At 39.0% G+C, this 12,474-nt stretch overlaps 1 protein-coding gene across 1 annotated transcript in view; it reads left to right on the forward strand.

The window, feature by feature from the left end:
• Positions 1–1,468: 1,468 nt before the first annotated feature.
• Positions 1,469–12,474, forward strand: part of cdkal1.S (CDK5 regulatory subunit associated protein 1-like 1 S homeolog) — a 553,340-nt gene continuing 542,334 nt past the window's right edge. Inside the window, 3 exon segments of the mRNA NM_001091487.1 lie at positions 1,469–1,556; positions 6,508–6,543; positions 9,533–9,696. Coding sequence (NP_001084956.1) covers positions 9,536–9,696 — 161 coding nt within the window. The 5' untranslated portion in view covers positions 1,469–1,556; positions 6,508–6,543; positions 9,533–9,535.

Consider the following 12,474-nt stretch of genomic DNA (forward strand, 5'->3'; position numbering starts at 1 on the left):
TAACATTTATTACACAGCATCTTGGAATTATTGTGGTTTATTAAATAATGATAGTGGCTCCATGGCTCCCCGCCCCAGCCAACCCTTTTACTGTAGCAGCTAGATTTGCCACCTGGCCGGTAAAAATGATGGTTGATCCCAATGTTATTAATAGAGAAAAAATATAAATATATAGGAAGGCTGGTATTTTTTTCCAGAAAAGGTGGCAACCCTATAGCCAGCACATACATCTTTTATCTTCTCAATTGGGGATGGGGGGGCAGCAATTGGGTGCAGGGAGTGCACAATCTAATGCGCCCATGGGGAGTGGGTCTGGGCCGGCGGAGCCCACAAGAGCTGAGGCCTATTGTGTTTTTTTTCCCAATGTCCCATCTCTGACTCTGTATGTGCATAGGATCCTATTGTACCTAGGGTTGCCACCTGCCCAGTATTTTACAGGCCTGGCCAGTGAAAATGATGGTTGATCCCAATGTTATTAATAGGGAAAAAATTATATAGGAAGGCCGGTAGGTTTTTCTGGAAAAGTTGGCAACCCTAACTGTACAGCTGGCCATAGACGCAAAGATCTCATCGTACGAATGGAGGATTCGTACGGTTTTCGGAACGTGTGTGTAGTCCCGACATTTTTCATCTGGCGGAGATAGGTCGATTGGACATCTCTGTGTGTATTGCCGATCGTACAATTTTCAGTGGGAGACTGTCACTAGCTTTGTCTATCGTACGATTGCTGTCAGGGGCAGAACATCGGCTGATCTGTTCTTTAACTACTTTATTTGGTCGGAATGGTAAGACTTTGATCTGAATGGTTAGTAGCAGGTTGGTAGATGGGAAAGTCCGATCGTACATTGATTTGTACGATTGGATCTTTGCGTCTGTGGCCAGCTTAAGTCTACCATTATCTCTTGGAATGTGCCTTGTTCCCTACATTTAACTAACAAACTATAAAAATATATACAATTTCTACTAGTGTGAGTTAGCTGCACACAAACTATCCAGTAAAAAGACATTTTAACAAACTGAGGTTTGCTGCTGTTCATTTCATTTCTTATAAACAAACCAAAACTGTTGTTGGCTTATAAAAAATAAGTAGCAGTTTCCAGAAAAATGTAATCTATAAATGCACACAGAGCACTTTCATTTTTAAGCCTTCAATGCCCCTAGAAAAATTGCATTTAAACATAGAATGAAGTTGTAGCTGGACTTGGGGACAGTTTGCAAATGTACATCTGCTAATCAGTCACTACTATGAGAAATAACAACAACATAAAGCAACTAATGTGGCGAGTTACAGATGACTGGCTCCAAAACACCACGTGACGAATTGGTCATTGTTTTTTCTTGCAGCCTTTGGCTGCAAGAAAAAAAAAACAGACTTCGAGACTTTAGTCTGTATGTCCCTAGTGCGCCTCCGTACGTTGCGTCTTGAAGGGGGCGTGGACACGTGTGTAAACTCCAATGGTGGAACTCGTGGGAAAGTTTTAGGCTGTTGCGAGCAGTTCGTGCTGGGGAGACGATTTGGCATTAGGAAGCGTGAAAGAAAAAGAGACATTTAATAGGTGAGTGGACTGAGCCGTGCAGAAAGCCCCAGTACTTCCGTGTATAAGTGGATCTCTGTAGCTTGTTGTTTGGAAGGGAATGTAGCAGAGAGTCTGTTCCTGCTGCTTCTCCAGCTAAATCTATGGTCCCTGTGTCCCACTAGCTTCTCATGTGTTGCTTAATAAGTGTGGTTGTTCAGTGACAGGATTGTAGGGTCCTTTGCTTCTCGTGTTCCCGCCTGTCATGGTGGCTGGAGCTGCCTGTCCCACGTGGACTGAATTCTGCTCCAACTTTTGTATAATATAACGTGACTTAAAATAGATCAGTGGAAGGGGTATCAATGCATTTCTTTTGCCTTCTGTATCCCTGTCAGTAATGGAGAGGAATCATGACCATGCTGTCCTATACGTGTCGCCTTGTTATGGACTAAAAGCGGCAAACCAGTGTTTTGAGAGGAGAGCTGAATGCAAAAACGACAGATTTCTCCCATAGACAAATTGCTGGCTCCTAGTTTTTGAAAGGAAAGGATATTTTTGTTTGTATTCTCTAAAGTGATACACTGAAATGGCCTCTGTGCACTTTTCAGAAAGAATAACATTTTGTAACAAATTAAGTTTGTTTTGCTATAGCTGCCAAAACGGCTTGACTGAGAATCAAAAAAGGCCCCTTGCATTTCTGGTTTACTGGGGCCCAAACAGCACCCCCCCCCATCCAATACATTTTGGCTTTGTCAACTTATAGCAGCCCCTCTGCCATTTACCAGAGTCCACAGATTGCCAGCTTGGCTGCCAACGTGAGAGCGAGCGGGCAACAAGGGGAACGTTTCTGCACAACAGTATAGAAACACATGGCACATGTGCAACTGCATTAAAGTCAGGGCGACCGGTTTTAAGTCCTGGATCATTGTTGCTATTGAAGAGCTGAAACTTTAGGCTGGAGAAATAATGTCATTTATTGCCATATTAATTTTTAGGGTTTAGTTCTCCTTTAAAAGACCACACAGACATACGCGCTAAAAACGGTAACCGCCTCACACAAGTTATAAGGGGGCCATCAATGGCTTTTTAGAAGTTAAAAATAACTGTGCTGCCATGGCCCCCCATAAAAGTTTTTTAAAAAAAAACATTGGTGGTCAGGGGCCTGTAGAGTATTAAAATAATACATTGGTAGCCAGGGGTTTAATAAAATGAAAAAAACACAATGGTGTTCAGTAGAACTGAACTTGTAGCTTCAGTACTTTCCCCCGACCGGGGAAAGGCTTGAAACTTTGCTGAATTTGGTCTGAGCCATTTGAAAATAAAGGCTTTTTATCTTCACTGAAAAGATGCTATTCATTACACTATTGGTTATTCTGCAGTGATTGGTCGCCACAATAGAACGTGCATCTGCATGCTTGGGGAGTATTGTGCCGACAAGAATTTTGAGAACATTTGGACACTTGTCACTGATCCTTTTTGTAATTTTTTTTAGTAATATGTTTTTAATTTTTTGATAACAGTATGCTTGTGTAAGCCCTCAATGTGGGATTTCCTCCATTCTTATACTGTTTGTTCCTTTAAGTTGTTCAACATTTGGACAAGCCAATGAAATTTGGGAGAATCTAGTCTGGTCAGATAGAGACCAAAGTTGAACTTTTTGGATGTCCTTGCACCAGAGGCGGGCCAGGCAACCCGGGCGCCCAAGGCAACCCAGCTGCCAGCTCGCCGCCCTCCCTTCCCGCGTCACACACGCATGCGCAATCACCACACAGGATTGATCAGTAACGACGCTCACACATGCGCAGTAATGCTGCTCGCGCGCATGCACAATATCGTTCGGGGGACATAGCCTACCCGGAATTCCAGGTAAATTCGATCTAGTGGTAGGCAGAAGAGGTAGCTGCCCAGCGCCCCCTAATCATTGCGCCCTAGGCAGCTGCCTCTTCTGCCTACCCCTAGTTCCGGCCCTGCCTTGCACACACCTTGTTTGGAGGTGAAATGGCACTGCACATTTCAAGTTAAGTTTGGGGACATCACAGTGTGACTTCATGTAATTCAAGGAAAGATGAATGGAGAAATGTACTAGGACATTCTTGATGAGAATCTGCTACCATCTTCCAGGATGCTAAAGATGAAACAAGGGTGGACATTTCAGCAAGACAATAACCCCAAACACAAAGCCAAGGAAACTCTTCATTGGTTTTAGAGAATGAAAATAAAACTGCTAGAAGGGCAGTCAATCACCCAACTTGAATCCAGTTGAAAATCTACTGAAAGAACTGAAGAACAGAGTTCATAGAAGAGGCCCCTGGAACCTTCAAGGTTTGAAGTGTGGAAGAACAGGCCAAAATTACACCTGAGCAATGCACGTGACTAGTTTCTGCATACAAGGAGGCATCTTGAAGCTGTCATTTCCAACAGAGGCTTTTCGACTAACTATTAAATCCATTTCAGTTAGCATGTTCAATACTTATTCCTTGTGTCATTCCACTTTACTACACAACTTAATTTATGCACTTATTTGTTCAGTTCTTTGTACGTGTGGGTTACTTGGTTTGTTACTGACATCTGGTGTAAATTTCATGTCAATAGGCCCATTTAAAATATGTTTACTGAGAAAAAGATTGACGTGTTCAACACTTACTTTCCCTGCTGTACACTACCTGCATTTGACCCTTAACCAGAGAGCCTGGTGCTTGCCCATATGGAAAGTCTGGGCTGTACAGGCCTTTTCCTTGGTGATAACAGTGTTTGGTTGGGAAGATCTTCTATTCAGTCAAAGGGTGTCATGGATACCCACCTGAAACAAATTGGGGACCTATTTGTGGTCCTAAACTGTAGGTTAAGCATTTTATTGGAACTTTTTGCATGTTCTCACTCTCTTAATATTCATTCACATAGTGCTTCCATCTAATGTAAATTTTGAAAAAAGCTTCTTAATAAAGATGTGAACAATAGAACAAACTGCAATAATTAAGTGACAAAATTGAAAATGTAATGTGTCTGAAACATAGGTGTGTTTTCAAAACCATGGGTTCCATAAGCTTGATGTACAGTATTTAGTTAAAACTAATGCAGTGAATTTCATCCCTGGCTTTATAACCAGATGCGCAAAAAAAGTCGTACATTCACACATTTTACAACTCCCAATCACAACCTTTTTAAGCACTTGGACACCTAAAATATGCCCCACTAATTGATCCCTGCCGACATTGAGAACCCAAGTTCTTTACTCTCCATCACTTGAACTTTTCCAACTCTCCCCAAACGGGCTCTTCTTATCTTAGATTGATTGCCATCTTCATTATTACAAATTACCAGATGCTGGCTAAGGCTAGCACTATCAGGCAGAGAGTGGGAAGGCAATGACTCAATGTCAGAGATTCTCACTGGATTGGCAAGATTGTGTGCTGACTGTTTGAGAGGCCTAGATGGCTTTTTCAGATTCCTTACTTCTGTTCTATACTGCCAGACAGTGTTAAAGGAGAACAAAAATTAAAAGCATGGGGTACCAAAATGTTAGCCACCCTCCATTATGAAATTGCTCACAGACAGATACAAGAGGCTGATGTAGTCCTTGGAGAGCAGGACATTTTAACTTGCTTGATACAATGATAGCACTTCTCAACTCCCAGAGATGTTTTTGGTACTGGTTTATCCATTCAAAGATGCGGGACCATAGGACAAGACTTCACAATTCGGAGGTATGCCATGCTCCCGTAAATCGAACACTAAGGGTGTGATTTATAAATGAGCAATTTTTTCGTGGCGTCCATTTTGATGCTGAAAACCTGAGAAAGTCAAGGTAAATAAACTGATTTATTGTGCCCTGAAGCTGTTCCAAGTCTGAATCTGACAATACACCACCACCTGCCAAATTCATGTAAAGGTCAATGGCAGATTTACCCATAACCATTTGAAGATGTTTTAACCCTCACGAAAATTATTTTGAGGTTTCCACCTGGCAATCCAAAAAATTCAAGTTTTTTCCCAATTCTGAGATTTTTATTGCTAAAATTGGCAACTCGAGGATTCTATTTTGGTTAGACTTGTTTTATTTAAAAGATCTGAAAAATTTTGATAACCTCCTAAGTGAATAAGTAAAACCTAAATGTAATTTTGTTTACTTTTTATTCTAAATCAACAGCAGTGCATTTTTGGCTTTGTATATACATTTCATGCAGAATTCATTTTTACATGCACCAAATTAAATAAGTAAATGTAAAATCATTGGGGGTACTGAAGTGTTAGGCCTCATCCAATTGCAGTGAAAATGTAGTGACATGAATATAACTCCATCATTAGAGAATGCAGCCATTATTTCAACATGCATTTTCATACTCTTCATGTTAACTTATGTCTGTCCTGTGTCCTTGTTCATTGTTGTTTATTCCTGTGCATACAGGATCTGAAAACTGTAAGAGCTTGTGTACTGTGGATCTGATAAAAATCTAAATGCAAGTAAAAAATTGGTACAGTCTTTAGACTGTACCAATGCTATGATGCAGTTTTTTAATCCGCTTTGTAGCTTTTTGCGAGTGACTTGTTTGTAGCCTTATGGGGGGAATGTAATATGTTTACGGAAGTTTTTGCACTTAAATGCCTTTGCGAACGACCATGTTTACACGATTTTTGACATATTAAAGACCTCGCAAGTTTGCGTCCAAATTGCTTTTGTGAATGTTCACAGTGTATGTAATATTTCGAAACCATTTCGCAAAGCATTTTTTGCAACAATATATTTAACAACTCCAAAGCAGGTGTTAGTGTCGCAATGCAATAAAAGCCTAACAGAATATTACATTGCAGCAGGCAACTTTTTATTCGCAAAGTTTTGCTCTTTGAGATTTTTATTACATTCCCTCCTAAGTCTTCAATAAACCTTGGTATTTAAACAAAATATCGTGCTTACTTTAGAGAGGGAGGATGTTTACCATGTTTTAAGAATTTTATAGTATTTAATGTTTTCCCTTTTCTGTTTTTTTTTATACAGCCATAGTACCCTTGAATGAAACTCGCACCTCTTGAGGTGAGTACTTTGAAAGAGAAGTAGTATTTATAGTATAGTATTCATAAAAGTGTGTTTGCTTACTCTGACTATTTAACAGAGCTTGTTTCATATTCTTTAATATGAAGTATGCTTAACATTCAAACTGTGCCTTCATTAATGCAGTATATGTATTGGAGTTTTTCGGTGTGCTTCTATGTGTGGTTACTAAAGTTTGGAGGGCGATGACATTCTATAAGCAACCTCCATTGTAGTGTGTGGTCCTTCGAATGCTAGCATGAAATTATATGACGCTTCATGTCTAAGACCGCACTGAACCAGCAAAATTCTGAGATTAGCCATTAGACTTTATAGCTGTGCCTTTTTCCTAAAATGTGATCAGAATGTGTTTTTCTTTGCTTGCATGCTCCACCTAGTGGACCAACTTAGAATCTGAAATATGTACATGTTATGTGTTTGTAAGTTAATAAAAGTAACTTGTCATTGTATCAAATATATATATATATAAGGTCCGCAAACTAAAATAAATGTAGAAAAAAAGAAAACTTTATTTTTTTTACTAAATTTTTTTATTTTACTTCCAGTTCACATAATAAAGAAACATACTTTAACAATTTTACAGTATATCCGTTTCAAATGTTTATACAAATGTGTATACAATGTATCTAAATGCTATATAGCTTATACATTGCTTTCTGAACCAGATAGTAAAAAGTAACAAAAAAAAAAGAAAAGCAAGAAGATAGTAAGAATAAACAAGAAGCAAGAAACAGAAAAGATATATTAGAATATGGATCCCCCACTCCACACAATAAATAAGCAAGACATAGCTTAGATTATTACCCACTGTAGCTCCACTATATTACTACAAGGCAAGCCGCCCTGTAACCATATAATCTTTCCACGACATCCAAATTTCGAGAAAATTGTCCATATAATCGTGTATACGAGCAGTAAGCTCTTCTATTGTATATATTGCATTGATTTTGTGCAAAGTCTGTTGCCAAGGTATATCTGGAGATAACCAACTAATTGCCAGATTCCATTTGGCAGCTGAAAGAACATGTTTAGTTAAATGTCTATCTGATCTAGTAAGCGATGTAATTGGAAGATTATGCAATAATTCCCATGGATTTAACGGAAATGTCACCAAACAGAATTCCTGTATCAAAGCGTGCACTTTATGCCAATGATGTTGTGCCCTGGGACAATCCCACCATATTTGAACTAGAGAGCCAATATCATCACAGCCACAAAAGCAGACAGGCGAATGCATTTGCGAAATTCAATGTTTTCTTTGGGGTGTCTCATACCATCTAATCATAAATTTGTACAAAAGTTCTTTTATCACTATATTCTCAGATGCTTTCTTAGTAGCCATCCATATTTTATTCCAGCCATTGCCAGGAAGCATTATCGGTAAATCTCTCCCATGCGGTGCAATAAGCTGGGTTAGCTTGAAAAGTAGTTGAAAACATCTGAGTATAAAGTGTTGAAATCATACCTCTAGTATAAGTGGGGAGATTTTGCATAAAGCTTCAAAATGGTATTGTCCTGGGATGTCATATGAATGAGGTCCTGTACAAAATGTAGAAAACTGTTTTCTTATGAAGATATTGCTAAAAATAAACAGACTATAATTGTTACTCATTATGTGTTGGTTTTCTGTTCCATGCCCAGGCTAGCATTTTAACAGCAAAGATCTGTCCTTCTAAATATGCCCCTAGTTGCTACCCAACATTGCTTTCTTCCGATTCTCAGAATATGCTGTTGGCTGCTTAGAAACAGACTAATGTACAAAAAAAACATTCACAATATAAGATTAGTAAGTAATTCAAATTGATATTGCAGCATAGAAAACAGTGCTTTCTTTATCAGATTGACATCAGCCCTGTAGCAACAGTCTCTGACAGCTGTAACCTCACTTTCTGCTGACGGATTGATGATTTCTTCTGCCCATTATGCTTGGCTTCTCACCAATAGCCCAGAACATGGGCAGTATCACTGACACAAGAAATATGCGCTAACAAGATCCAGAATGAAGAACTCCTGTACACAACTTTAAAGGCCTGGATCATTACAGTTATAGATCTGCTTAAAGTGGTGGTTCACCTTTAAAGGAAAACTATACCCCCAAAATGAATACCTAAGCAACAGTTTATATCATATTAAGTGCATATTAAAAAATCTTACCAAACTGGAATATATATTTAAGTAAATATTGACCTTTTACATCTCTTGCCTTGAACCACCATTTCTTGATGGTCTGTGTGCTGCCTCAGAGCTCACCTGACCAGAAATACTACAACTCTAACTGTAACAGGAAGAAGTGTTGAAGCAAAAGACACAACTCTGTCTGTTAATTGGCTCATGTGACCTAACAAGTATAGTTTGATTGTGTGCACCGTGAATCATACGATCCCAGAAGGTGGCCCTTATTTTTTAAAATGGCAATTTTCTATTTATGATTACCCAATGGCATATACTACTAGAAAAGTATATTATGAAAATGTTTTGTTTACATGAAGTTTTACATATGAGCTGTTTTATGCAATATCTTTTAATAGAGACCTACATTGTTTGAGGAGTATAGTTTTCCTTGAAGTTAACTTTTAGTCAAATGGCTAATTCTAAGCAGCTTGGCAACTGGTCTTTTTTTTTTTTAATAGTTTTTAAATGATTTATCTGACTCTTTCCATGGGGTCGCTGACCTCATATGAAAATGTTCTGTACACCTCCACACCACATTTATTGTTATTGCTACATTTTATCACTCATCTTCCTATTTGGACCCTCTCCTAAGCAATCCGTATTTCTCAAAGTGCTTTATTTCATAAATTACACCAGCGTTTTGGCTCCTGCTTGCAGACTTTTTTTTTTTTTTTTTTAAAAAGGCCCCAAGCAGGAGCTGAAACAACCAACAACCAATTAACAATACAAGTGTTAAGAAGTCTTCTGCTCAAAAGAGTTTACAATCTATAAGGTTCTTAAGCTTATGTACATTTTACAGGAAATGCCTGCTGTCTGTGAGTCTTTGCTGGATGACATTGAAGATATGGTCTCCGCTACAGACCCAAAGCCTCATGATCGCCAGTCTGCTAGAAAAAACATAGTACCCAGAGCACGGAAAAGAAATAAAAACAACATTCAAGAGGAAGAACCCCCTGCTGATAGGTTTGCTCATATTTTTAACCTTTATGATTCCAGTTTTGCTATTTAAGCCTTTGCTGGCCAATGGTTTTGCCATGTTAAGGCGGTTAAGATTGTTGCCTGCTGTATGGAAACTTCCATATGTTCGATTTTTGCCTTTCCATCTTTGTGACACATTGTAGCATAGCCATTTCTTTTATATTTTGGTCTCTGTTTAACAAACATTCTAGGGCAATGGAGTCTTGTTACCTCCAAAATTCTTAAATTTTTGCTACAGAAAAGGATAATTTAATATATATGGTATTTTGTTTTGCTTCTGAAAGTTTTAGAAATAAAAGTATTGCATGCAGAGAGAATTTTATGTCTCTGGCTTTTCCGTCTGGCAGCCAGTGATCCAGGTGCAGATTCTGTTACAATTTGCTACATCAGTTGATACATTTCTCAGCAGCATCAGTGGGATGTTGGCAACTATTATATCAATTATAACACCTGCCTTTAATGCAGGCATGTCCAAAGTGTAGCCCGTTTTCAAATTTACACAGGCCCTCAGTCTCCATCATGCAATTAATATTAATGAGGCCCCTCAGCACAGTGCGATCAGGAATCCTATAGAATAGTAATATTAAGGCACGTTAGTGAAATGATCTGCCAATAACTGGCACGTAGAGACGCGCTGTTTTCACATACTTCTTTAGGGCTGAAGGTGTCAATAGACATACTGACGTGCTAGTACAGTAAACTAAAGAAGTATGGCCTCACTATGTTCCAGTACGTGTCTATTGCTAACACCTTCAGCAAACAGACAGCAGTATAGACCAAGTGGCAGATCATTTCACTAATGTGCCCAAATAGTACAGCTACAATTACTCAATTTAATGTTAATGCTTCAATGAATGTCGGGCTGAATGGTCGGCCCCCACACATTTTTACCTCACCAAATCTGGTCCTCGTTGCAAAAAGTTTGGGCACTCCTACGTCAATGAAAGTATGCTCAATAGGGTCAAAGATAAAAAAAAATGATCAACTTATGCAAAAGTCTTTATTTCCAGTGAACTATCCAAACACCACTGAAAAATGCATTAAAGGTGAACTGCCACATAACTGTCTCCCGATTTCTGCTAGATCAATTTTTTATTGGTATTTTGTTATAGAAAAGTTCAATATGTAGAGTCAGAGTATTTCAGTTAGCGGATTTCGCCCCCACGTGGCACTAGCCAAAGGGCATTTTCATGTATTGTATTATATTCATGCGTTTCCTTGTGGTGGTTTTTTTCTATGTGTTACACCATGAGTTAATGAAAACCATTTTTCCCCAGTAAAAGCTGTACCCTCTGGGCTGTACCCTCTGTATTTGTCAATATGTATTTTGTGGTCACAGCCTCATTGCACCCCCGCCTAATGGTTTTAAAAATTAGTGGTGAGGACAACGTTCCCTTGTTTGTTATAGTTATACAGGAGCAGTGACCAGCTCCATGTTGTAGCTCCTATCCTTCCCAGCTATAGTCAGGTGATCCCACTGGTGTCAATAAAAGGGCAGCCAAGTTTGGGAGTTTTACTTTGAAAGCAGCAAGTAAGTTGCAGGTAAAACTTAGTCCCTTTGTAAAATGTATAATGAAGCAATAGAATTAATGAATCAGATGAAAATTGAGATTAGGACTGGCCAGATATGGGATGACTTTGATGTAGTTGGCCAGCTTAAATATATTGCAATATATGGACAAACAATCCCTGTTTTGTTTAAAGGGTAAGACATTTTTTAGTAGCAGTATGCACAAAATGTCTGTCTTAAATATATTGATAATGGGTTGAGTGCAGAGGACTCTTGTATTTGTCCCTCTGGGCTGCATGGAACATTCAGAGGTGTATCTGATCACTTTTTATTTCTACAATACACATTAAGAGCTTGTTTGTGCTTGTAAAAGTCTAACATCTTGAAAAAGTGTGAATGGTCAGTCTATACCAATGGTTGTCTGACTTAAGAGATTCAGGCTGTCCAAACTCATTGGAGGTCCAACAGTGGACCACACTTCACTCGTTACAATATTACAGATCTAAGTTTACATCAATCATGAAGATACAGTTCCAACAATATCATACCTTACCCCAGTTGACTTAACTTGAACTTTCAGACTTAAAAGGATCCCCCTTTTCTATAATTTTGCAATTGAATGGCTTAAGCATCACTGAACTCTTAACATTCAAACAATCCTGTAACCCTGGCACAAAAATACTATCAGCCATCGACCCTCATTTGTGTGTTTAAACAGGATGAGCCTTTACCCCATTGCCCAGCAGCTCCCCTGGGTCTTTCTCAGCGACAACTATACTACCATTTTCTCCTATTCCCCCCCCCCCCTTTGGTTCTGCAACTATAATTTTAAAAAATTGATGGAGGAATGCTTTGTGTATTGTTTATTTTAAAAGACATTGCTGTCATAGAGCAGCACAGATTCCCATTAATCCAGCCCTCAAGATCAGTTTTGCACCTGCCCCTCCAGCATCTTATTCCCAAACCAAGGGTATTCATTTAAATGTGTTCCTTCCTTTGCTGCTACAGTAGCTTCTACTCTTCTGGGAAAACGTTCCACTAGAGGATGGAACTTTTTTGTTTGGTCCATTAGTCTTGGTCACTAAAGTTGACCCACAGTCTGCAATCCAGTTTCCCACAGGTGTTCCTTTAAATGAGGCCAAGGCTCTTTGCTGGCCAGTCAAGTTTTCAATCACATTGCCTTCTTTTGTGCACCTGGGCTTTGTGCTGAAACGAGCGAGAACCTACTCAAACTATTGACTCAGTGGCATGTA

Source organism: Xenopus laevis, chromosome 6S (genome assembly GCF_017654675.1).
Source record: "Xenopus laevis strain J_2021 chromosome 6S, Xenopus_laevis_v10.1, whole genome shotgun sequence".
NCBI classification, from domain to species: domain Eukaryota; kingdom Metazoa; phylum Chordata; class Amphibia; order Anura; family Pipidae; genus Xenopus; species Xenopus laevis.